Here is a 25,804-nt window from a genome sequence, read left to right on the forward strand (position 1 = left end):
GATGTGATTTGGTGCATTCTCCTGTCCGTCTTTCTGCCGCACGTTGCCATATGGCGCCGCGAAGTGTTCCATTTCGGCAACGGCTCAAGGTGGGATGGCTATCGGAGACGAGGACTAGAATAAGACTAATGTGACATGCTGAGAGCCTCTAAACCTTTATAAAAGCTGTGATTGAGGATACAGACCATCGTGCATTCAATTCCGTCAACACAAGCTCATCTCAGCCACGACGGCAACCATGTCCTTTCACAACCCCCTAAAAGATCAGGCCATTGACCAGCCACGACCAATCAAAGTCATATGTATCGGCGCTGGCTTCTCGGGAATTTTGACAGCAATTAGGTTCCCGCAACGAATTTCTAACCTCGAGTTAACCATTTACGAAAAGAACGACGATATCGGGGGGACCTGGTATGAGAACACGTGCGTATCCCGTTGCAGTGTCACTTGTTGAACCAACTAACAGTCTGAAGATATGCTGGTGTTGGATGTGGTAAGAAATCGTGCGCTGGATGGCCGTAGTACTCTGTTGACCTCGTGATCCAGATGTTCCATCCCATGTCTATCAGTACTCGTTTGCTGGCAACCCCAACTGGTCAAAGTTCTATGCTGGTGGTGCAGAGATTCAACAGTATCTGAAAGATGTTGCCTGGCGTTACAATGTTGAGAAGTATGTTCGTCTGCAGCACCACTTCGAGAAGGCCGATTGGGATGAAACCACACAGAAGTGGACTGTCACGGTCAAGGATCTCAGGAACAACACTGTCAGTGTGCTATCCCACTATCTACGTAACCAAATTCTCTAACAAACTTCCAGACCTTGACAGACACCGCAGATATCCTTATTAAAGGAACTGGCATCCTCAACAAGTGGAAGTGGCCCGAGATCAAGGGCTTGCAATCCTTCAAAGGGTCCCTCATGCACACAGCAGGCTGGGACCCTAAGTTTGACTGGGCTGATAAGAGAGTGGCCCTGATTGGTGCTGGATCGAGCGGAATCCAAGTGCTGCCTCACATTCAGTCCAAGGCGAAGCACATCTTCCACTACATGCGAGGCAAGACCTGGATCAGCCCTGTTGGATACGCGGCGGAAGTCGGCGGAGGCGCCAACAGAGGTATGCGTATGATCTTTTCCTGCGGGAATATGTTGTCTAATCTGACGCAAAACAGATTACACCGCCGCGGAACGAATGGATTTTGCCAACAACCCACAGACATACATGGAGTATCGCCACATGGTCGAGGGTGTCATGAACAAGGGCCAACTATCTACATTTCTCGGCTCTGATGTCCAAAAACAGTTCTGGGAAGAATCGGACGCCTTTATGCGACGAAAGCTGGAGAAGAAGCCCGAGATCTACAAGTCTCTCATCCCCAATTTCCCTCCAGGCTGCCGCAGACTGACTCCAGGCCCCGGATATCTGGAGGCTTTGGTTGAAGACAACGTCGCCTTCATAGGAGCTGGTATCAAGGAAGTGACCGAGAATGGCCTTTTCGATACCAACGGTGGATTCCACGAGGTCGACGTCATCATCTGCGCGACTGGGTTTGATTAGTGGGTTTGTTTGCGTCACATGTCTTGCAGTAACTGACCGTGAATAGTTCCTGGAGCACCGAAGATACGCCCATCACAGGCCGTAGCGGAATCACCCTCGGAAAGATGTGGGATCCATGCCCTGAAGCATACATGGGAGTGACTGTGCCCAACATCCCCAACTTCTTCATGTATCTTGGGCCAGCCGGCGCACCCGGCTCTGGAAGCTTCATCACCATGCTTGAGTTTGTGGTTGAATACATCATCAAGTGTGTCAAGAAGCTGCAGAGAGAGTATATATCGTCACTTGAGCCTACGTGAGTCGAAGCATCGATCCTCTAAGCTGGTTGCTAATCCCAGTAGTATGGATGCCCATGTCGACTTTTGCAAACAGGCCGACAAGTACTTTGAGAAAACCATATTCACCTACCCGGCAAGTCAACCCATATAGGTTCACATCATAATTGATTCTTGCTAACGAGACTTTTTGAGCAGTGCAAGTCTTGGTTCAAGAGAAACAGCGAAACCGGGCGAATTGTTGGCATCTGGCCAGGATCGTCGGTCCACGCTCAACAGGCCATGGAGAACCCACGCTTTGAGGACTTCCGTTATGTCTGAATGCTAGAGGTGGAACAGAACAGGTTCAATTGGTTTGGAAATGGTCTCACTGTTGCACAGGAGAAGAGGGAGAAGACGACTCAGTATCTTGATGATGTTGACATACCCCCCGTTATCAACCATGGTCCAAGGCCTGAGGTCAACGGCGTGTCGGCTGACAAGTCTTCAAGTCTGGGAAACGAATTTCCTGGACTGGTTTGATGTAGACAGTTCCTTAGCTTTCAATTGTGAAAATGTTCTAAGTTATAGTTAAAACCTAGCCCTGGATGGGACAACTGAGCTAGAAGACCGCTGTCAATTTCTTCTTTTCTTCTTCCTTTTTCATAAGGTAGCCTTATGTTCACAATTATTATCCCACCCGGACCCCTACAACGTGGCGTTTGCTGCGCCGCCTTTCAGCCGCAAGGCAGAATGCTCGCCGCCAATCGTCTCTCAACGCGCTCTGCAGGTTGGTTCTAAGAGCTGATATGCGTCGTGGCTCAGACATGCAACTCCCCTTAAAAAAAAACAAAAAAAAAAAACAAACAAAAAAAAAACAGTGATGCCTAAATAACAAGTCTGGGCATACCTATTTAGACAAAGTTCCGCCCTCTAACGCGCATTTTCTTCTTCTTCTTTTTTTTCAGCTTATAACTGCATCATGTCGAACATCTCCCTGGCTAAAGCTCAAATTGAGCGTCTCCATGAGGAGTATAGGCTAGAGGGCCACGACAAAATCGCCGACGTCATCAAAAATATTCTTGAGATGCATGTCATCACGAGCCTACCATGTGCCTGATTCTGGCTGACACTTCTTAGCCTTTCTTGCGAACTGTACGACACCTCAACCCATTTCATCCAGGAGCTGTTGCAAAATGCCGATGACAACAAGTACGACTGCGAGACGCCTACAATGAGGTTTGTCTACAAGCCAGGAAGTCTCCGTGTCGACTGCAATGAGCGGGGTTTCGATGCTAGCAATGTTGAGGCCATCTGCACCATCCGCCAGAGCACGAAGGCTGGCAGAAGGGGCTACACTGGAGAAAAGGGCATTGGCTTCAAGAGCGTCTTTAGGGCAGCCGATGTTGTTTGGATATCATCAGGCGCGTACAGCTTTAAGTTTGACAAACACCGGAGATTCGGCCTCGTCGCCCCTCTTTGGGCCGAATTCCCTGAGCCGATACAGGAGGGTTACACTTCCTTCTTCTTCCAGCTTTCCCCTCAATTCGACGAGAAGGAACTTGTGCAGATGCTGTTGAACTTTGAAGCTACCCATATCCTATTTTTGAGGCGGCTGAGGCATGTTGAGCTTGAAGTAACATCGTCAGATGGAAAGGTATGGACGAAGAGTATTCACAGGACTGACACAACTGAGGACGGGAATGCCGTTTCCTACCTGGAGTCAGGAAACATCAGATTGAAGTATCTAATGTACAAGCATCAAGTGACCAATCTTCCAGAAGAGACCAAACGTCCTGGTTGCACTGATTCAGACCTTGTGTTGGCATTTCCGTTCTTGGACCGCGACGAGGAGCCTCACGATGACCCCCAGATGGTCTACGCCGGTTTACCTATTGGTAATACACACGGCCTCAAGGTATGCTTGCCAACTTGATCTAGAGGTATGTACTGACATGAAGGCAGTTCCTTTTGCAAGGGGATTTTCTTCTCACGGCAAGTCGCCTTCACATCGACACCTCATTGCTGTGGAACTGAGCTCTCCGGGACGGTGTGACAGAGGCTCTCTTGGGATCCATTGAAAGACTGAACGAGAGCTCGATGCGGTACTGCTGGCCATTCTTCATCAACTCAAACGACAAGGTCTCAGCCTTCTTTGAACCAGCCGTGACTTCGGCCGTGAATGAGCTAAAGGCCAAGTGTGTGTTGGAATCTATGGCGAAAACGAACACGAAGCCATCCGACCTGTTTTACGTCGACCCCGGAAAATTTGTCGAGGAAGACGGCATTCCTCTCACTTGGCATGAAATGGTATCGGGTCGCTATCTATCTACCAACTACCCACTGTGGGCAATCGATTCGATCAAGGCACTGGGTGCCGCCTCATTGTCGGAAGACGCTTTTCTGGACCACTTGTCCTCCAAGATTGGGATTGCGGCCGAAATTTCCTCTCAATCACCAAAATGGCACTCGGCGCTAGCCAAGGCCCTGTTGTCCTTGATCATGAACCCCCTGTACAAGCAGAGGCTACAGAAGCTCCGGATTATACCACTTTCAAGCGGCCGGTGGATTTCAGCATCACAAAAGCCAGCACCGATGCTCATGTCAAAGAAGTTCGAGCTCGCTGGCCCCTCCATCGACGATTCAATTCCAACTGTAGATCCCGAGGCCGCGGCAGATCAGGCGAGAATGAGTCTGTTCCGGGCTCTTGGCATCATGTCCATCGACGGAACTCGTCTCTGCGAGTGGATATACGATCAGCATCGCTCAAAGTCGTTTAAACCCCATGATTGGACAGTATCTCAGCTGGTTGGGCATTTCAGGATTCTCTATGAGTCAAACTGGGCGCCGGCGGGGAAAGATCTAGACTTGTGGTTCGCTACCAATAATGGCGGTCGATGCATCGGGTCCGAGCTATACCTGGGGCCAAAACCTGGAGCCAGAACCACTCATGCTTCAGATAGAGTCGTTGACCGACTAGTGGAGACCTTCCCTTGCATTCACCCGGACTATTTCAGTGCACTTTGGCATTCTGAATCAGACAGTGGACCTGAGGATCCGCTTAAAGGTGGTCGAGACATTGGGTTCAAGCCATCCCGCCGATGGGCAGCTGCAGTTGAAAGATTTCGCTACTCCAAAGAACAATGGACCGACTCAAGAAGACGGATGCTTGACGGAACTGAAAAGATGGATGTCTTCCAATACAACCCTCTGGACTTTTCTACCACCTTCTCGCTTTTTGGACCAGACAGTGGGCTTGGAGATACAAACAGCCTCTTCCTCCCCCGACGAACACGCCTCATCACTCCAATCACTCCCATCACTTCCATCCCGGACCAGCTTATCGAGAGTGTGTTTTCCGAAACAGCGTCCCAACACCGTTTCACAAAGTATCTCACCACAACCCTTCAAGTTTCCCGCATACCTCGCCTGGTAAAGATTAAGTCTTCAACCAACGAGTTTGAACTCTCCGACGACTTTAGGTTCCTCCTGTGGGAATGTCCTGTTGCCGACGTCCTTCACGTGCTGCTTGCGCATTGGCCCTCCTACTCCAAGTGGCTTGAGATGTCTGACGAAACAGAGAAGGGAAATGCAGCCATGTATAGAACGCGCCTTGTAGCTGAGATCAGCCACTCAGTAGTCAAAACCTCGCAGGGTGCATTGCGTCTCTGCGATACCTTCGCACCTGGACTCGATCCGTTAATCGAAGACACTATGTTGCCCGTCCTTGACCTGAGGTTTAGGAATGGGGAGTTGGGAGACAAAAAAAGTGTCAAAGCGATGCGACAGAGGTTGGGTTTGTTTGAGGTAATCACTGACAACACAATCCACTACTACCTTGCATGCTTGATCTACTTGAGGCGGCAATCATCCCCGGACGCCGAGACGGTCGCCTACGTTTACGAGCAGATACAGTCTCGCTATGACGAGAATGAAGAGACTGTAGAGTCAGTACCTCGACTCCTTGATTTCAGAAGGATTACTCATGATTTGTCTTTCTAGGGACTACTTCGGCCAGAGTAACTTCATATATGCCCAGTCAAAGTCCTTTGAAAGCGACTCGAACCGCTATCGCTGGGTGGACATCGAAACATGCAGGAGGCTGAAGATCGACCCCGCAGCCCAGTATCCTCGAAGTAGCAACCTCTTTCAATGTCTCTTGGCTACTGGCGGCCTCACCCTCGCTGAGCTGGTGCAGGAAGCGGCCGGAATCACACCGGCAACTGATACCCAGGACATCTTGGAGATTTTTACCGACATCAGCAAAATCCTCCCCGTAATCAGCAGAAAGAGAGCCTCACGCACCCTCAAGTCCCTGTTTTCCAAACCCATCTTTCCCGTTGAGATGGGGAAGGGAACAAAGCCTAGGCTCATGTCGCTAGAGAGCAAAAAATGGTTCATTGCTGACCGAGTTCACTTACGACGGGCCTTCCTCGGGATCGTGAACCTCTTGGCCTTCACCCCCAAGGAATTGGAAGCTATAGAAGAGCTCATCCAGGCCTTGAGTTTGAATTCAAGGAAACTGTCCGTCGCTGTCAAGTCAGAGAGTCTCCCAAGCGGAGAGTTGAAGTTCGACCATTCACGCACCAGAGACTTTGCCATGAGGTCACACTTCATTGAAGTGTACGTATGGTAACACATTATTCTTCGCTGATCTTGGCTAAATTCATAATCAGGCTTATTCCCAAGACACACTCCAAACATGAGCAGTTGTTTCGGGAGATTCAGCACGTGCGAGTCAGCACCTCTGCTGAGGTATTCTTGACGCATACTCTGAAATCTGGAGCTAATCAGGTTATTGGCCGGCGTGAACGCAGCCCTGTAGCATGTTCAGCGAGTGGGAACATTTTTCAGGTGTTCATCGCCGAAGAATGCAACATGTCAAAATTACCCGTCACTGAAATTGTTGAGATGCTGTCCGACCATTTCAAAATCGACGACCCCGCTCACTTGGTGCTGCTCTACACGCTGTTCAACGAAAAAGTGTATAGCAAGATTCAAAAAGCATTTGCAAGGCAAGGATTTGACATCTGTGGTAGGAAAACCTCTTGAAAACTGTCTCCATTTGCTGACCCCGCGATCTAGATGCCACCAAGCAGTTGCCCTCAATCAAACGCTACCACAGCAGTTTGGACTCGATCCCTTGCCCTTTCAACAACGGTTCCAACTCAAATGACTATGACAACTCAGAGCCGTACTTTGGGATCCACCTTGAAAGGTCATCAAAAAGGGGTGGACGGGATGACGTGCTTACTTGGTCGAGCAACGATGAAGACAGAAGACTTCCAATTCTGTGCTCTGCTGATGATCACATGACGGAGGAGGAGGAAGAGGAGGAAGGGGAGACAGCAGTCGGGAGCCCTAGACATCACTGCGAACGCATGGTATGTTGGTTACTCGAAGTGGGAGAAGAATCCTGATTTCTGACCCTATTGTCCTGTCAGATATCGCAGCTTTTTGAGAAGAACCTGGGCCGAGCTTATAATCCGTTTAAGCACTGGACAAGCCCGCTCCGGGAACCAAACGCTACTGCAGATCACCAAAACGCGTCACCATTCACACTGAGTGGCTCGGGTCTGTCTGATCGCGTCACGGATTTCCTCATGGAAAACGGTACCCCCAACATTGCACAATGGCACGATTGGAGGCCCACATTTCACTTTGAGCTTGCCATCTCGGCTGGTGGCCTCAACGACTCGTTTGAATGGACGTCTACACAGCTGACAAGGGTAAAACTCACCTGTTTGTCTTTCAATTAATTGTGTCTATTCAACTAACCATGTTGCAGTTTCTAGATCTTCGGCTTCCAACCGACCCTTATGCCGAGGTGCATGACGTGATGGTCCTGATCAGGGTCTTGAACATCTACACCCAACCTGAGTTTCAATTCTTTGTCAATCCATGGGACCTCGTCACTTCAGGACGCATCCGATTCAATAAGGATTTCGTGGTGTCTGCCACTCTGCAGGAAGCTGGCCCCGACTCTGGGGCGCTGCGCTTGTTAAGTGAAAGTAACGCGGGTCCCAGCGGTCGATGGACGACACAAGCTTCTTTTCCGAGCGACTACAGCCAGTTCCAAACAGCTTGGAACCCTCAATACGCTTACCAAACTGGGTTCTCATACTATTACCCATACATGGATGCGATCCCGCAACAATACTCAGTCCCTGTGTACGGCCCTGCAGACTACGGAAGCACGATTCAGCCTAGCCCTGCGTCTAACCCAATCAAGGCCATGTCCTGGGATACAAAGGGCAAATACTCGTACAAGCGCCTAAACAAGGACGAAATGCGGCTATTGGTGCTCTTTCCTGGACGACCTAAGGATCCCCTACGAGGCGTGCTCTACTCTACGCCCTTCGAACAAGCGGGAAGTTATGCTGCAATCTCGTACGTGTGGGGAGAACAAACGGTTAGGTACAAGTTGCTTACCCCTGATGGTACTTTGCATATCCACGACTCTCTGTATCGAGCTCTTGTTCGTCTGAGGAAGTCTACTGGAGTCACTGTACTTTGGGCGGATGGCATTTGTATCAACCAGAATGACAACGATGAGAAATCCCGCCAGGTTGGGCTCCTGCCGCACATCTTCCAGAATGCCTCGGTTACTGCCGCAATGCTGGGCTACGACACCAAGATGGGCTCTGCCGTGGAGGCATTGAAAAACTTGAGGGATACCCATGTTGAAGATCCCGAATCGGCAGAATTATTGCCCGAGGATTGGGAACCAAAATGGGCCTTGATCGCCGAACTTTTCAACAACTGGTGGTTCCGAAGAGCCTGGATCGTTCAAGAAGCGGTGGCTTCTCCAGAAGTTGTGCTAGTCTGCGGTAATTCTACAATTAGCTGGGAAGATCTCTTCGCTGTCATGCGAACTCTCGACCAACATCAGCAGCTTCCAACAACTGTGGCAACCGCATGGCGTCCGTTTCAAACACTCTCATGGCTACGAATCTGGGAGGTTCGTGAAACACGTTGGTCTGTACTGCTGTTACTAGAGACCTTCCGCGACGTCAAGTCGTCGTTGACTCGAGATCGATTCTTCTCACTCCTTGGCATTTCCTCTGATGGAAACCTGCCAGGCTTCACACCAGACTACCAATGCCCTCTTGAGGTCGTGGTGTGTTCCTTTGCACGTGCGCTTGTCGGTCAAGGAATGGGGATGCAGCTCCTTCATGGTGCTGGAATAAGCTCACAACCACACCGGTTCCCGTCTTGGGTCCCAGACTGGACAGTCCCAAAGCCGCCAAGTCTGAGTACATCCCGCAACAAAGGAGTCTTCTTTAACGCTTGTGGTAATACGGAGGCACGGATTACATGTCTAGAAGCCGACAGCACTACCGCAATGCTTAAGGAGCTTGAAGTTGAAGGGTACATTGTCAGCACCATCAAGTGCATCAGCAAAGCTTCCAACGAACCAAGATCATGGAGTCGGTACTTCACTGAAGTCGATGCCATGGTTGATCAACAGAGCCCGTTATTCTCCGCACAAAAACGCCAAGACTTGAAGCGAGAAGTTCCTATCGCCAACGCCAAGCATCCTCAGGTCGCCGTCCCAGGAGGGCTCGACCTTCCCCAGTCCTACCAAGCATTCCGAAAGATTTTGAAGAAGGAGAAATACACCAAAAAGTATCAGAAGAAACGCAGCTCAGCCATGGCTTCCGAGTCGGTGTCCAACGCAGAGTCGCAGGAGATGGGTTTGATGAACAAGAGCAAAAGTTACGAGTTGTTACTCGGTGGTGGTATCAAAGGCTGGAGATTTGCCACCACTGAATCGCCCGATTGTGGAATTGTGCCTAGCAATGCTCAAGAGGGCGATATAGTAGTGGTATTCGCTGGGGGTTCGATTCCTTTTCTTATCCGCAAATCCACTGAAAGGGAGGGTATGTATCAGCTTATCGGAGAGTGTTTATCTCAGGTATTATGGATGGGGAGATGATCAATTCGGGATGTATTGAGTCGCAAATACTGAGATTACACTAGCAAAGAGGTAGAAAGTACGCAGACGAATAATCCTTCAAGTAACTATCACCACTAATCCCTCAGAGTCTGTGCCGCTTGGGAAAGAAAGTCCCCAACCTAGCCCAGCAAATTAGCGTAAGATATCTTTACTATTCTCAACGGGCAGCATACCTTGTGGAAACAGGTAAGGTTGGATTTGGCATCCTTGACTGACTGTCCTATAGTGTAGTCATACGGTTGGCCATTGAGCTTATCCCTCGCTGGGATCTTGAGGGAATTGATAGTGTTTTGCTCACTCTCCGGGAGCGTGGCCATGTAGGCCAAAAACTCATCTGTTGCCGACCGACTCGGCGCAGCGTTCTCGGTCTGATCAGCCAAGAGTATGCTCCCAAGCGTCTCGACTCGACGGATCGTCTCCGCTCGCACTCCTTGCTTCAGTTGACTCTGGGCCAGCTGTATGGGCTTGAGTCGGACACCGAGCCGATGCGAGAGAATGTTGCGGATGTCGGCTTCAGTAAACATTTCCTTACTCAATGGGTTCCTCATGACCCCGTCGTTGACTGCTAGCGCCTGCGCCAGTTCGTCCATGTCCCAGACGTAATTGTCCTCGGATACGAAGAAGTTCTCGGCGGGAATTTCTTCGACCTTGTCCCCGAGCATGGTTTCCGAGTTGACGTACTTCTTCTTCAGGTGCTTCCGCTCCACCAAGGCGAGAGCATCAGCGATGTATCTTGCCATGTTCTCGGGTAGGGCTGCATCCAAGAGAGTTTTGCGCTTTACCAGTCTGTCCCGAATGGATTCAAGGCTGGCCGAGGTCTCCTGCGAGGCCCATGCAATCACGGCCTCAAAGTCTTGGACCAAAAGCTCCTGGGCCTTGTCGCGATTTGCCGCAATGTTTCTTGCTGATTCTCTCACCGATACAGGTTGCAGAGAATGGATGGCCTTGCTGATCTCACCACGGCTAATGTGTCCAAGGTTGGTCATGGCTTCTTGACATTCCTCGACGCTCTGCAACCCAGAAAGTTGCATGATGCCAGAGAGTTCGTGCTTGAGATATTCCGCCTCAAGCATCAGCTGCTTATAGTCGCCTAGAAGATCCGAGTTTCTGCCGGTGCTGGCTGTTGTCGATGTTTTCCGAGGCTGTGCCTGTTTACGTCGCTGAACCCCATTACTACTGCTACTGCTGGATGCGGCTCTGATTGCATCTCGTCCAGCTTGAAGGCAGAGGAGAGCCACGGCATTGTCAGGATCTAGTTGGAGAAGGTGGCTAGCTGTTTCACAGGCAAGATCTGCATTGGCCCACGGCTTAATATGGATGCACCAAGGCGGGCAGAGACGAGTTATTCTCGTTCCCTCCAATATTCAGTTCATCGTACCTTTTTCATTCTTGGACTCCCATGCTTCAATGATTCTTTCGAGAATATAGACATTCCCTGGTTGTTGATCCAGCATGTCATACAGGAGGTCAATGATGCTCGGCTCGGTGGACATTTCGGCAACTGCGGTGGCAACTGATAAGACCAAGGAAAGAGGAACACCTGGGAGTGCAGGCACTGCCTCTTTCTCTTCTCTGAACTAATGCAGAACGCCATACGCCCTGCTTTGCTGGACTTATTGAGGGGTGTTGGACTTGCATATGTGGCTGTCACTGGCGAGTACTGGTACCTAAGCCCGGAGCCTCGATCTACACTACACTACTACGGGATATAGGAATAACGATTAAACGAGGAGTCGGGAGAACAGGGAATGGAAATTACAATCCGATCATTAGCAGCGCATTGCTAGGTCCTGCTGGGCTTGGCTCTAGTGGCCGGCGAGACCTAGCATTCATTCTTGTCGTTGTTGTTACGGGCCGCCTTGCCCCGACCTCTTCAATCTACCTAGATCTCCCTATACATAATACCCAAGATGCGACGGATGATCAAGTCTCTTCGCAGGCCCAAACGTGCACCAGACCCCCAAGAACAGCCCGAACTCGACGTTGCCATTGAAGCACTACCAATCCAAGCCTGCTGGGAGCTTCCCGCGGCACCGTTAACCAGGACCGGAGAGCCAGAGCTGCCGCGAATACCTCTCTATTACGAACTCCCTGAAGCACCGCAAATTGTAGAACTAGAGCTGCCACGACCTCCAACCCCTTGCGACGTCCCCGAAGCGCCCCCCAGACCGCTCACACCTACTGCTGATCGACGATGTTGGCGGGACCAAATCATCGCCTCCTCGCTGTCCAGCTTTGTCGCCAATGAACAGGGGTTCCTGCGGCAGCGTGATGTCGACCAGCTTGCGAGTGCGACGAGGGGGTATTTGAACAGCTGGGAGGGATACCATGCCGGACAAGGCAGCGACCGTGATACTATTCTGCTGGATCTCATGGCTGACTGGGGCCGAGATTTGGACAGCGCCGTGGCAACGCTGGCTTGTACTGGCTTCTTGTCAGCATCGGAGGCTTCAAGTCAGTTGGCATCTCTCATCCATCTCGACTCTGCGATGTATTTGCGGTGTCTCGCTGTCGCCGGTAAATTTAGGGCAGGCCTCATCCGCGAAGATGAAGCGAGGGCGATCCAACAAATCCAGCGCTTGCAACCCCAGTCTGACCTCGGCATTGAGCATATCGAAAACTTCATCAACGCCTTCACCACTTGTCGTCCGTCCATATTCCTCCCGGACGAACTGATACAAGACTGGCTAAGCAAGAACGGCATCATAGACCGTCTGGATGCTGAAGTCGTCATCCACTGGGAACAACAAAGACTGCACACCGCTTTCCGGCTTGTACGATGCATCGAAATCATCTGTAGCTTGCCCGGTGGCCCGGACATGCGCAGCGGCTGGAATGGGCCCTTCTGGCAGGCTTGCCTGTGCTGGGCTCCAAACACAGAGAGACTCCTCCAGTGGGAGTCAGGTTGTCTCTCAGATGCACAGAGACGTCAGTTATCGACACTCATCAGCCTCGATGGACCCGACACCGCAACGTGTCGAGAATCATGCTTGCGGCTGTCAGACCCAACTTCCTTCTCACGAACTCAGGTTGAGCCGCAGACAACAGGCACTCTTGAACAGATGTTGGTCCTTTTGTCAGGCTCAGAACGTGTTGGGACTAACACTGTCGACCTGTTCATCTATCTCTTGATTGAGAACCCGGAAACTCAGTCCTCGTTCGATTTCCTCAAACATGCCCTCGATCAAGGTGGCTCTGACGAGTCTCACCGGACTATTCTCAACTTCCTGCGGTCGCAGCATAACAATAACCTGGATATTTGCACTCAGATGATTGGACTTTCGAGCCTTCTTCCCCTGCTTAGTTCAACAATGTTTCCCGATAGTATCGGGAACCTAGTTACTAGGATTGCACAAGTCATGTCGGCAGCCCAGAGCGAATTCGTGGCTCAGCTCGACAATGGCCCGGGTGACTATGTCGGCATGAGCATTCTGGCCTTTGGCAAGGCGATCTTGGCTGCGAAAGCGGTACATCCAAACTTGCCACCGGATCTTCTGGAAATGGTCCGCAGGTTCCCTGAACCTGATGTGGCGCAATCCATATTCGAGCGGCTTGAGGATGCTGCCCTGAGCAAGTCTAGGGATTGTTCAGCGCTGAAATCATACCTGGTGTCTAGCCTCGGCGGTCGTACCGAGTTCGCTGCGGGTGATGTTGACCTCACTGATATACAGCTCGAAGTCAAGTTCTGGAAGAGCTGTCCAGATGCCCACAGGCGGGACTTGGCGATGATTCTGGCCAGTATCAAGCGTCTGGATTACAAGACATATGTGACCTGTCTTGGGTCTGTGATTCTCGAGAAGGATCAGTTTGTGAAGGAGTTGCGTGTGACGCTCATGGAAAAACATTGGGGGTCATGCGCCAAACTCATATCCTACGTCTCTCTTCGCCGAAGCCTTGGCCAACTCTCAGCCGACTGCTGGACGATGCTAGTTTTTGCATTCATTGAAGAGAATGGCTCTTTTTCGAGCCAGGGAAAATCACACATGAGAACCATGGATCAATGGCTCGGCTTTATCCAGTACCTCGCCAAGCTGACTGCGCCGGTTGCTCAAGCGCAGCTACGAGATTCTGGAGATGGCATCACCCGGCGGCGACTCACCTGGTGGCGAACTTTGTCTGGGTATGCCACAGCACTGCGGTTGATCGAAACCTTGGTCAAAGGATTTGAAGATGTCGAGTGGATCTTTCTCACTGGCGAGGAGGCATCACTTCTCACCTTGATCGAACATGCTCAGAAGGGCAAAGATATGCCCGATATCAGTCGGTTAGTCATATGTCAACTCAAAGCGGATGGAAGAAATCTCGTGCTTGTTTCAAATATGCTGCACTCACTGGCAGAACTCTCTCAACACGGTGCGGCCATCTTGCAAATGATGTTGACGAGAGCGGTGGAACAGTCACATTGGACAAACCTATCACTAGCCGCAGTGTGCAAAGCTTGGCTAAATAGCCCACTCCCGACAAATTTCGACAAAACAGTCTTCAGAATGATGAGGGAGAACCTCAAACCAATCCCACCCTTTACTCGCAAAGCCGCATTGTCTCTGCTCGGTCAGCTGGTAGGCGAGCATGACTCCCTTGTTGAACGTGCCGCTCAGCTGGAGACGTCGCGGTGGAATCTCAAGAGAACAGATGCAAGAGGGCATTCAAGGCTGCTCCATGAGGCAGGCATCCGGGATACACCTTTCCGAGCTACAGGGCAAGGCATTCCTGTTGAACTGGCTGACGCAGTCGAGGAGGTCGCACCAAACGAGTACGAGCTGTCATTCCCACTGACAGGACTCAATGAGCTTCAGCGCATGGCACGAGGTGTTCCAGATGGTGCTCGACTGCTTGTAGTTCGAGTTTGTCTGACATCCTCCAGGGGTTTCTGTGTTCATTACGCCCCGAACGATGAAGCTACAGGAAATCGGCATCAGTACTGGAAGAAGAGTTCCAACACTCCAGATCGACCCATCTGTGGAACGAAGCCATCACTCTTCACGTACTGTCTTTCTAGAAATCTCCACCGACTACTAAAGAACCCACAGACTATTGCAACGATACACAACAGCATTGAGAAATGGGTTACTACGTCGCCAACAACGTGCGGTGTCTGTGGCGCTCTCATTAGCGTAAGACTGTGGAAAACCGCCGCGTGCTCACAGACATGTTCGATAAGGTTTCGACAGGCACCCTTGGAAGTCCGTCTTCACAACCTAATGGTTGACCCTCTGTCGATGGACCTCTTGATCTCAAGCGTGTATGCTGCCGCTCTGGACGGATCCGCTCTAGACTTGCTTCCAGGCTGCCCCGTAGCCAAGGCCTCGTTGCCGACTGTCATCAACTCTCTGCCCTCGATGGAAACTCTGGCTAGAGCTCCCAGTCTTTCACGAGCCCTACAAAATAGCCGTTATGCGGTGGATCAGGAGAGACTACTCTCGTGGCTGTGCCTGAGCTTCAGAGGCTTTCTACGGAGCGTCCCGAGCGGGTTTGCGATCCCGAGTATGCCGCAGACGCAGCAGTTCCTCCTCATGAACTCGCACCACGAGCGAGAGAAAGCATTTGAGACTCATCTGGGTGCCACTGCCTCTGCTGGCAGTGGACCTGTCTTTCACGGCACGAGTATTAGCCGGCTGTACCTCATTCTATCAGCAGGCCTGAAGAACGTGAGCAACACGCCGCTGATGCGTCACGGTGCGGCTTCTGGCCCCGGGGTTTACTGTGGGGACGAACAGGCTACCTCCTTGGGTTATTCGCAGGCTATAGGGAACAACTGGAGCAACAGTGCCATCGATCAGCAGATGCGGGTGATGCTGGGCTGTGAGCTTGCCAAGTATCCGACAGCGAATACGCCAACCCATGTCGTCACGGATGAGACTAGAGTTCTGGTGCGGTATGTGTTTTTGCTTCCGGCAAATTATCACACTCCGCCGCGTCGGCATGTTGTACCTGCTATGAGCACTGCTTTCGCCATGCTTAGATCAGGGAGGGCAATCTAGATGTGGGCGTCTACGAAGGATAAAATGACATCAAATTCAAGTCTGCATCTGTTGTCTTTGAATATTACTTTGCATTCTCTTAAAACCAGCTCCGTCTCGATCTTGTGCACGACTCAACTAATCGTCGCTGGAATGCCCATCCCATTTGTACACAGGAACCCAATCCTCGAGATCTTGCCCCATTCTTTCCAAGTGGTCCAGCTTTCCCTGTCGCAGCCTCTCGTCCGACCCTTCTTGTCGAACCTGGTCACGGAGAGTGTCAAGAACAATTGAGACCACAGGGGCTGATTTTGTCCCAGACTCGGTCACAGCTGCAAGTTTCTCTTTGAACAGCCTGTCTGCTTCCTCAGGCCAGCCATCGAGAGAGTTCTGCAGAGTGACTTGGAGGGCTTCATCTAATTTTCTCTGTTCCTCTGCCAAACGCGCAGAAATCTTACTTTCCAACTCCCATGGATCCGGATCGTTGTCGGAGCCACTTGGGATAGAGCCCGCAGTGAAAATCACAAAAAGGAGGCTGAACAGACTGTAGCAAACGTCTTGGGCTCTGTAGATTTTCAGAAGTGCTTTTGGTGCCCGATCAAGTTGACCGACAATAACGACTTCGCAAAATGCTCGTACCAAAAGGCAGTAAGAGGCCCATCCAGCCATATGAGATTCCTGAATCACTGGAGTTAGCTGGTGATCTAGATCTGTCAGGGAAAACAGGCAAATTCTATACTTCTGTGAATCGTTCCAAGCACCGTTGCATGGCTGGATCATCACCGTGTTTGAAAGGTTCCCACGGCGAGAGGAACCTCTTGCCATGCTCTGGCACCAATCCCACCATCATCAGGAGCATGGTGGCGAAGTAGAGAGCTGTAAAAGCAACATCAAACCCACTTCGAGCTGCTGCTATGGAATCTATTTTTTTTGATGTCGACGAAATCGAGCCAGGCGAAGCATAGGGCAAACTGAAGACCCAGCTTATACAAGCCCAATACCCAGAGAGTGCCAGCAATGATCATGTCACACCTCGAGACGGCAACCTTTGGTGTCTGATGTCGGAGGATGTTCAACCAGCAACCGCATAACAAGAAAACATCAGAGAATGTTCTCCAGACAGTATTCAGGCTCTGAAAAACGATGTAGTTGTACGTCACCGCAGTCCCTGCTTGCTGGACAGTGAGATCAAGGCAGTGGAGGAGCAAGTATCTTGAAGGGGGTCAGCCAATTTCTAGTGGCATATCATATAAGCATCCAGCGTTCGTATTCACTGGCAGACTTACAAGGAAAGAAACGCCATTCCTGCATGAAGCAACCGCGTAATTCTCCAAGAAGAGGGCACGCTCCTAATGGAGCAGATGGTGATAATGGTGATCAAAGTCGTAACTAGCCAAAGCCAGACAACAACCCCAATACCCGGCTTGATGCCTCGCGTGGGGACATACCAGAGACCCTTCATGTCTCTTGAACGTGCTGTAAAGATGAAGGGATTCCGAGGACCAATGCTCCTACACGTACACGTCTCAGACAGAGCAAGGAGACTGTCTGCCTCCTCTCTGGGTCCCCCGATTACTGCATCTACTTTGAATCTGCACACATCTAGCGGTACCGCCTGCCCAAGTACATTTCTCGGTACTTTGGACTACTTTGTCGGGTTGTCTTTGCTTTTTCTGCTAGACTCTATCCTGACCGGCTGCTTAGCCTTGAAATCCCCGCGCTGATTATGCAGCATGACCTTGTTGCAGCTCAGCCGCAAAGTGCATATTGTGTCTCGACCATGAAATAGCAAGCCTCAATCTCACTAAGAGGTGCCACGGAGGGGTAACTAGGTTGAAAGGTTCAATCAAAAGGGTTGAAAATAAACTGCCACTACGCATTACATCCCAGTAATTACCTCACACGGCACAACTGTGTGCTTCTGCGTTGTCTCTGACCGCCCATCACCAATCCGCTGTAGCCCTGGAGACGCCACCATGACCACCTGGACTTTCTGACCCCTCCTCTCCTCTCCGTCCTCGCAGTCGATGAAGCCATTGCTCCCGCCGATCACCACCATCTGGCTGCGTTCCGCGGTCAGCAGCACTAGCCTAGCAGGATTGACGCCAAACTGCAGCGCCAGCTCATAGGCTAGGCCTGCTGCTGTGCGCATTTCGCCCTGCAGTCCGCTCTGTAGCTGAGTGCCTGCGATGACCGAGAGTAGGGAAATGATCTGATCCGTCACATTGGTAACGTTGTTGTGACCCAGCTGGATAAGGCTCCCAGAGCCTCCATCCGTCGCAGCAGCAGCCAGCGTCTGAAAGGTAATTGAACGCCAGCGATTTGCAACCTCGTTGCTGTTGAAGATATCCAGGTCTAAGGAGTAGTTAGCTCATGTTGCCAGCGATGGACGTATCAAAGGTTTCTCACCAGAGTCTGTCGAGCCATCAAGTCTGCTCCTCCATGCGCAGCACAACGCTGTAATCTCAGCTGCCCCCCTGTCGGGCCCGAAAGCGCCAAATCCGAATGGAAGAGAAAAGAATCCCGCCTGGAGGACTGACCAGACTCGCCACCTGAGCCAGAAATGCGGCCTCCCCTTCACCAGACTCAGCGAGTTATCCGGATCAAGACGATTGCCCAGCACTTGAGAGGAGATATCGACTGTTGTCGCAATAGTCGCCGTGGCATTGTCGACGATGCGACAAAGCTCGCGGAACTGTGTTCGCAGCTTCTCATCGGGCCAGGCCTGGCTCTTGTCGCCCGATACCAGCAGTTGTGCCTGTAGATTCCGCTTCTCATTGTTCAGCCTGGTCTCCAGAATGTCAAGGTCGCGGGAGTGGTCGAGAACGAGATTGTCGACTTGCTCGTAATGCTTCCGCACAGCGTGATCCATCTCTGCCTGTTTGGCCTCTAGCCTTCTTGTAGTCTGTTCCAACTCGGCATTTCTGCTGTCAAGTTGATCCGAGAGACCTGTGATCTGCTGGTAGAGAGTCTCTTTCTCTCCTTCAAGCTCCCCAACACGGCAGTTCCTCTCATTGATCGTCTCGTTCAGCGAGTCCCTGAAGTGGGAGATATCAGTGGCGGCCTGCCTACCCCATTCGAACAGTTCTCCTAGCTCATCCTCACCAACGATCCCTGATCTTTGAAGTTTGGACCTTGACAATTCATCACGGGCAGCTAAGTCCAGGAAATGCCGAATGCGGCCGCGGTACGCTTCTTGACCGACTTGGCAGTCTCCTCGGTCTTGTTTGAGCCGTGTCCCGCGAGTGATTGCAGCCAGTTCATTTTGGGACGAAAGGTCGGGCCGTGAAGTGATGAGCACAACAACTGCGAGTACGATGAAAACAAGGTAAAAACGGATCATGTATCGGGATTCACTTTTATCATGGTGTTTGAGAGAAAACGAGGCAACACAGGGCGGACATGGGTGAGTACGCCGTCAGCTCCACTTCATGCTCTCAGGCTCGAATAAGCAGATCTTTGGCCCCGATGAAGTGTGGCGTGAAGGTAAGTGCGCGAGAGCCGTGTGCCTAACCACACACCCTTTGGGTCTTCGGGCACATGGATTTAAGCCCGCCAATACCTGCGGCAACGCCAGAGTAGACCACTGATTCCAGGTCACAGTCGAGAATACACAGCCTGCTATTCTTGGGGGTCATCTTGTAGACCGCATCGCATACAGAATGGCCCATCGATCACAATTACCCCCGTTCCCGCCATTGGGACGCGTCCATACGATCGACTACGAAGATGAAATATTCATAGAGCCCCCCCGAGTCAGACATCAGGAATTCGAGGCTCCTGGGAGTTGGGATAATGGGCGAGAGAATCGCGTCGTTCTTGGACTCGATTATGGCACTACAAGCACCGGTAGGCTAGGCTGTCCTGCGCCTTCACATGTTCAGTCGCTGATTACTACAAAGGCCTGTCATACATGCAACAGAAGACTCTAAGTGAGCCTGACTTCAATGATCTCGAGGTCTTCACAGGATGGAGTGGCGGCAGCGGTAACCCCAAGATCCCCTCAGAAATATCCTACTCCAAGGCGACAAACCGGAGCCGCCAGCCAGGTAAAGACGCCGAGCGGCACAAGCTCGTGCTTCACTGGACCAAGCTGGAGCTCGAGACTCGACGTCCTGCCACCGAGTTGGAGGCACTTCTGGAAGCTGTACAGGGGTTGAGTCTCGTCAAGCGACTGCGCGAGGTTGCAGATGCCGATATCAATCATGAGGCGCCGACACACTTGACCAAGAGTCCGTCGGACATTGTCAAGGATTTCTTGCTCAAGATTGCCAGACAGTACTATCTTCACATGAAGGGACAGTCTTCTGCTTTGATTGGGGGCCAAATCCCACTCGACGTGGCTCTAACCCATCCCGCTGTCAGTCACCTCCTCTTCACTACAGAGATGTCCACGTTTTGCCATGTCTATGCCTTCGGATTCAACTGATTTGTGAATCTTGATAGGAATGGGGCTACGAGCCACTGAACAAGCTGTATCGTGCCGCAATGGGCGCCTTTCATAAACAGATGTTCCCAACTCTTCGACACGTTTATTTTGTTCCCGAGCCAGAGGCTTGTGCCTTATTTACCGTGCAGCAACTCATCCGCAATAAGGAGGACAGTCTCATCCCTGTAAGTTGATCTGTTCCTTAGTCGTACTATCCAGCTAATTTTCCGTCCAGGGGGAGTGCTTTGTGATCTGTGACGCCGGAGGTGGCACCGTGGATCTAGCCACATACCGAATCGACAAGATCAACCCTCTTGAGATATCAAGAGTTGCTCCGGGCACAGGTACGTCAACTGTCCCAGTTCCATCCCGATCCATATCGTACTTAATTAGTTGAAACCCGTTTCTTGTTCCAGGTGCCTACTGCGGAGCTACTCTCATCGACAGAGCTTTTATCCGTTGGCTGAAGTCCATCACAACAAACCTTGACATTCTCGACGACGAGGTTGGCACCGGAGGCCACTTTCTACTCACTCCTGAGAGGAAGACGCTTCTCAACAGATTTGATCCCTTCAAACACCAGTTCACTGGGAGTGAAACCAATATCCTCACGTTGGCAAGTGGGATCCAAGTCAAACCTGAAACGCCGGGCTTCAAGAATGGCCTCCTTACCATTGATGCGTAGGTGATGACTCACTTGTTGACTTGGAGAGTTTATACTGATTGGGAGCAGGGATAGAATGAAAGGATTCTTTGACGAGTCCTTGAACGGGACTCTAAGACTCATTGCAAAGCAAGTTGAGGGAGCTACAGTGAAGGGGGAGGTTGTCACGGTTGGGCACTCTGGAGTGATAACATGGAGGATAACGCTAACAACTCTATCTCTGCAGAAAGTCTTCATGTCTGGTGGTCTGTCGCAAAGTGAATATTTATTCAGGATGGTACAAGAGTGGGCACGAAATAATCCCAACGAAATGGAGGTGACGCGACCTGAGGAGTGGTATGTCCAGTTCACAGTTGATATGATCCCTGAACAAGCTGACAGATAGAAACAGTTGGACGGCTGTCACGCAAGGCTCTGTTCTACGTGTAATAGGCCTCGGGGCCAGCCAGCCAACGGCAGTCAAAGAGTGTCCGCGACACTACGGCATCGCAGCTTCTGGGGTGTGGAGTCAGTGGCGGCACGGGGGCAAAGGCCAGAAGAGCCCCGTCAAGGATCAAGTACATGGCCGCAGTATGGCCGTCGGTCAGATTACCTGGCTGGTACGAAAGGGAGACGTGATCATCGCAGACAAACCCATCAAGGTGACACAGCCTGTCACTTGCGCCTTCAAGGACGACGATTATCTTGGGAACAGCAGCACCGCAAGGATCACATTCTGTGCGACTACAATGACTGAGGCCCCGACTGCACTGGGCCAACTTCCAGAAGGTAAGCCAAACCCCCATGAGTCCGTAGTCTGATGAAGGCAGCTGATAGCCTTTTAGCAAGCAATGAGCTTCCCGTGCTGGAGGTTAAACTAGACGATTTGCCCTCGTCGTGTCAGCAGAAAAGATCAGGCTACACCAAGGCCTTGATGGACGTGGAGATACGCGTTGGATACAACAATGGCAAGGGGGTGCAAGTCAGAGTGCTCTGCGATGGCCGGGAAAAGGCGAAGTACTCGACTAATCTATGAGGTGATAAGGTTCCGAAGGAAGACGGATGGCATTGCCCGGTTTGTTAGTGTGAAGCCCTTTGTGACTGCCAATAAATCCCGCTTTCAAGCCTCTATCTGCATGTCTACCTTGCCTGAGGCCCCCGACATGAGATGCCTCGGCGAACCATGCCATTCATCTTGTATTTACAAGCGTGTATCGCTTTAGTAAATAGAAAACCAAGTACATGAACTCAAAGTATCCCGGAAACGCTGGAAAGTCCTACATGCTTGCAGCCTTGTATGCAAGCCACACCATCATTCGGCCTGATAACGCCCCGGCGGATATGCAGGCTGGACCACCCGTCTGTCTCAGAACATCACAGCCAGTTTCTACTACCTGCTTGAGCCCCATTCATGGCGGGAAACCCGTATCTGTTCCCTCAAGCTTTCCCTCATCGATACTCATGGAGGCCTGGCACTTGAAGTCAACGCCCGACGACCTCCTCTCATACCACGTCGCAGCGCTCAACGTCACGACTAAGAGGTGGCGGCTGCAACCATTCCCGGCCAATCTCGTAGGCATCAAGGGATCCTGGGACCGCGAGAACGCTACCAAAGACTGGCCTAATAAGACGATAATCTACCCCTGTGGTAGCTCTCTCTGTGAATGGACCCAGCCCTGCGAAAACTTCTCATGTGCCATCACCATTGAAGGCATCGGTGCAACCAAGGTCGGACCAGCACACTCAGATATCATCGGCCTCACTCACGGTCTCATCATCTTGCTCATCCTTTTCATCACCACAAGTCTGGTCATGGGTTGCCACCACTCGATCCCAAGCCCGCCGCCTAGCCGTGATGGTCACCGGCATACCATTAAGGATGACCGCCCTCGACCAGCCGAAGAGGCCATCGGGTTAGAGTCACGACTGCCACGCCAGCCACTGCGACATCCCCGGCCATCGATCATCAAGCACGACAGCTCCATCAACAAGTACTACAAGGCGCCGGAGCGGCAACCGACTCAGCGGCCCGTTGAAATTAGCTGGGAGTTAGTAGCAAAGCCGCACAGCAGGTCAGGGTCTTCCTGGCGGGACGACCAACGGCACTGGGCCGAAGAAACGCGGCAGAAGGGTCGGCAGATAGAACGCTGCATGGCCCTACTGCGTGAAACGTACGCATTAGACTTACAGGCCTGGTCTATGGAGGACGTTGCACTGCGGGAGGGGGATAGAGAGGTCCGGGTTCGTTTATGGGGGCGGGTAGAGCGCATCTTCCTGGAGGTGTCGGATGTGATCGCCAGTTGGAGGAACGAAGGAACACAGGAAGTACCTGGGCTGAGTTATTGGAGCGATGAAGAGAAGAGAGTGATTGAGGCCATTTACCAGACTGTCCAGGAGCATCTTGAGGGCAGGCGTTTGGGTGGTTTTGAAGAAACTGAAGATGATGCGGCCTTCGACTTTTGGTCCAAGGATTAATCTCATTCTTCTCAATCCCTATTTGTTCTTAAAACAGATCATTTACTTCTAAGATACGAGCCTAACCTGCTATTGGTATGCTGTTATTGCATCCTATGTGTGCCACGGTGGTAGAAGAATGAGATGATCTCTCTGATCTCGCCATGGTTTGAACAGGTTACGAAGCATGTCATTAGCCTAGATGAATACTTCATGGAGTTTAGACGGAGCATTGGCCACAGCTCCTTGGAGTGTCATCAAGTTCTTGTCCATGCAGTTGGACCCTGATGCATACCGAGAGAGCAGATCACAAGATAAGATTAATATATTTTTTAGTATACCATGGGTCAAAACTCATGCCCTTGCCAGCCAACCTCCGTTACAGAAGACCATACCCTAGAGAAGGTTGAGATATTAATTTGATTCCCAACCCCATCATCAAGATACAAAAGTCGAATAAAAATTCACTTCTTAGGCCCTTCTTGTGTCATGATTACATGCCTTGAAGATCATGCAGGTAGATAATTTCAAAAAATAATGAACGATGCAGACATCTCTAGAGATCTACATCTCTCTAGCGGCACTCCACTACCAATTTCTGATTGGGATAGGGCCTTCTAATATCGGGTAGTATTCCCCATAAGAACTTATATATCTCTTATTAAACCACTAGTGCACAAGTTCAACAACCATAATTCAACCTCTTCCACCCTAGCAATGAGCGAATTGGGGCAGCCCCCTCACGGCAGCAAATTTGTCGTCCCGAAGCGTGGGAGGTTTGGTTGCAATTTGATCCTTGAACCAAGGCAAGGTCCACAGAATGCATCTTTATGCTCCTCTCACTGGCTGCCATGAAGGAGGTCATTTCTCCCCGCATGAAGAGCAAGGGCCAAACGTGGGGGCCTGGTTACCTTAACCGATCACCTGTCTCGAAGTCTGGGCGGGATCTTTCTTCTTTCTGAAACCCATTTTCTCTTTTCGACAACTCTTTCCCATCATTCAAAAGCCTTGGCTCCAGTTTCGGTCTTGCGCAGCACCATGTCTAGCCCAAAGTCTAAGACAGCCTCTCCAGCCTCCAGTCCCAAGTCTCCAACAGGGGCTGCCACGTCAGCTCCAATTGTAGCGGTACGTATTACGCCCCCTCGGTTGCATTTCCCCTAATCTCGGTGCGACCGCAGGACCCGGAGTTCGAGGGAGGCGATCATGACGATGAACACTCAGTGTTGAGGTAGCTATCTCTCATCTGAACAGTGAACGTGCGCGCTGACGTGTTGTAGTCAGGAAATTGAGTCGACAACTTCTCTAACGGACAGCATCCGAGACTTCCGAAATATCCACGGTCGCACCTACGGGAACTCCAAGACAACCGAGTACTGGTGAGACATCCGTAATCGCAAAATGTGACAGCTGGCATGCTATCGCTAGCGGAGCTGACATGAATCGGCAGGGCACCTAACGACGAGCGGCAAAATGAAGGTCTAGACATTACGTGAGTCCACGAATGCTTCCGTAGCACGTTCTGGCTGATGCCTCAGTGTACCATTTTCGCTCAACGGTTTTACAGACACCACTACATACTTCTCTATTTCGATAATAAGCTTCATCAAGCGCCAATTGGCAGCCATCCACAGGCCCGTAACTCCTATCCTGGGAATTTACAAACCTAAATTAATAGTTTCTTAGCGCGTGTTGGATGTAGGAACCGGCACCGGTATCTGGGCCATGTCAGCTTCCCGCAACACTTTATCCACCTACTTTGTTAACATCTCTATAGTGACTTTGCCGACCAGTTCCCCTCGGCCCAAGTGATCGGCACCGATATCTCCCCTATCCAACCTTCTTGGATCCCTCCAAACTGCGAATTCCACATCGATGACGCCCAGCTTGATTGGACCTGGCCAACTGATCACTTTGACTACATCCACGTCCGCGACCTCTACGGTAGCATCAATGACTGGTCCGCTCTTTACGCCAAGGCTTTCCGCCACCTCAAGCCAGGAGGTTGGTTTGAGGACCTTGAACTCGACATCCGTGCCCATTCGGATGTAGTGACAGACCCTGAGCACATTTATCACCGCTGGAATGCCGTGTTCCAAGAGGCAGGTGAAAAGATGGGCAAGACGTTCAAGATTGCCATCGGGTCACGAATGAGAGATCTCATGGACGAGACCGGCTTCGTGGAAGTTACGGAGCGCAAGTTTAGGCTTCCAATGAGTGCGTGGGCGTCTGATCCGAAGCTGAAAGAGATTGGGTCATTTGTGCAGATGTTCGTTGACGGTGGATTGGAGGGCTTCGGGCTATTCCTGTTGACGCAGGTGATGGGGTGGCCGTATGATAAGTGTCAGGTGTTTATTGCCGAGATGAGGCAGGCTTTGAGGAATAAGAAACTGAACCCTTATTATGAGGTGTAAGTAACTCAGACCCCAGAGTTTGAAACGTTTTACTAACTAGGCACAGGACTTTGGTTTACGGAAGGAAGCCAGAGGAAGCAACTACTACTCAATCCTAGGTAGCATTGGGATCTGATTTAGTAGATTCTCTACGACTG

At 51.2% G+C, this 25,804-nt stretch overlaps 7 protein-coding genes across 7 annotated transcripts; 5 read left to right on the plus strand and 2 right to left on the minus strand.

Moving 5' to 3' along the window:
- Window positions 1-238: 238 nt before the first annotated feature.
- On the plus strand, window positions 239-2,152 carry NECHADRAFT_45843 (uncharacterized protein; the record flags this gene model as incomplete). Its single annotated transcript, XM_003044415.1, has 7 exons — window positions 239-434; window positions 547-764; window positions 818-1,115; window positions 1,171-1,555; window positions 1,603-1,851; window positions 1,895-1,936; window positions 2,017-2,152. The coding sequence occupies 7 exons, from the start codon at window positions 239-241 to the stop codon at window positions 2,150-2,152; spliced, it is 1,524 nt and encodes a 507-aa protein (XP_003044461.1).
- A 640-nt stretch (window positions 2,153-2,792) lies between these two features.
- NECHADRAFT_83213 (uncharacterized protein) lies at window positions 2,793-9,804 on the plus strand (the record flags this gene model as incomplete). The annotated part of the gene is made up of 10 exons (XM_003044416.1): window positions 2,793-2,842; window positions 2,951-3,686; window positions 3,752-3,753; window positions 3,895-5,757; window positions 5,813-6,433; window positions 6,487-6,845; window positions 6,896-7,194; window positions 7,255-7,539; window positions 7,599-9,693; window positions 9,794-9,804. The coding sequence occupies 10 exons, from the start codon at window positions 2,793-2,795 to the stop codon at window positions 9,802-9,804; spliced, it is 6,321 nt and encodes a 2,106-aa protein (XP_003044462.1).
- Window positions 9,805-9,927: 123 nt separating this feature from the next.
- NECHADRAFT_83214 (uncharacterized protein) lies at window positions 9,928-11,263 on the minus strand (the record flags this gene model as incomplete). Its single annotated transcript, XM_003044544.1, has 3 exons — window positions 9,928-9,943; window positions 9,987-11,022; window positions 11,149-11,263. The coding sequence occupies 3 exons, from the start codon at window positions 11,261-11,263 to the stop codon at window positions 9,928-9,930; spliced, it is 1,167 nt and encodes a 388-aa protein (XP_003044590.1).
- Window positions 11,264-11,680: 417 nt separating this feature from the next.
- Window positions 11,681-15,751, plus strand: NECHADRAFT_83215 (uncharacterized protein; the record flags this gene model as incomplete). The annotated part of the gene is made up of 2 exons (XM_003044417.1): window positions 11,681-15,645; window positions 15,733-15,751. 2 exons carry the CDS (start codon window positions 11,681-11,683, stop codon window positions 15,749-15,751), a joined length of 3,984 nt encoding a protein of 1,327 aa, XP_003044463.1.
- A 117-nt stretch (window positions 15,752-15,868) lies between these two features.
- NECHADRAFT_83216 (uncharacterized protein) lies at window positions 15,869-18,994 on the minus strand (the record flags this gene model as incomplete). The annotated part of the gene is made up of 8 exons (XM_003044545.1): window positions 15,869-16,463; window positions 16,631-16,942; window positions 17,017-17,206; window positions 17,252-17,322; window positions 17,380-17,503; window positions 17,633-18,085; window positions 18,140-18,864; window positions 18,936-18,994. The coding sequence occupies 8 exons, from the start codon at window positions 18,992-18,994 to the stop codon at window positions 15,869-15,871; spliced, it is 2,529 nt and encodes an 842-aa protein (XP_003044591.1).
- A 398-nt stretch (window positions 18,995-19,392) lies between these two features.
- Window positions 19,393-23,277, plus strand: NECHADRAFT_83217 (uncharacterized protein; the record flags this gene model as incomplete). Its single annotated transcript, XM_003044418.1, has 9 exons — window positions 19,393-19,579; window positions 19,615-20,090; window positions 20,177-20,344; window positions 20,395-20,503; window positions 20,576-20,840; window positions 20,893-21,159; window positions 21,215-21,610; window positions 21,848-21,881; window positions 22,033-23,277. 9 exons carry the CDS (start codon window positions 19,393-19,395, stop codon window positions 23,275-23,277), a joined length of 3,147 nt encoding a protein of 1,048 aa, XP_003044464.1.
- Window positions 23,278-24,939: 1,662 nt separating this feature from the next.
- NECHADRAFT_45711 (uncharacterized protein) lies at window positions 24,940-25,765 on the plus strand (the record flags this gene model as incomplete). Its single annotated transcript, XM_003044419.1, has 3 exons — window positions 24,940-24,980; window positions 25,031-25,663; window positions 25,714-25,765. Coding segments are annotated over 3 exons (726 nt in total), but the record flags the coding sequence as incomplete, so codon positions are not given.
- Window positions 25,766-25,804: the final 39 nt, after the last annotated feature.

The sequence above is a fragment of the Fusarium vanettenii genome (genome assembly GCF_000151355.1).
Source record: "Fusarium vanettenii 77-13-4 chromosome 7 genomic scaffold NECHAsca_22_chr7_11_0, whole genome shotgun sequence".
Lineage (NCBI taxonomy): Eukaryota > Fungi > Ascomycota > Sordariomycetes > Hypocreales > Nectriaceae > Fusarium > Fusarium vanettenii.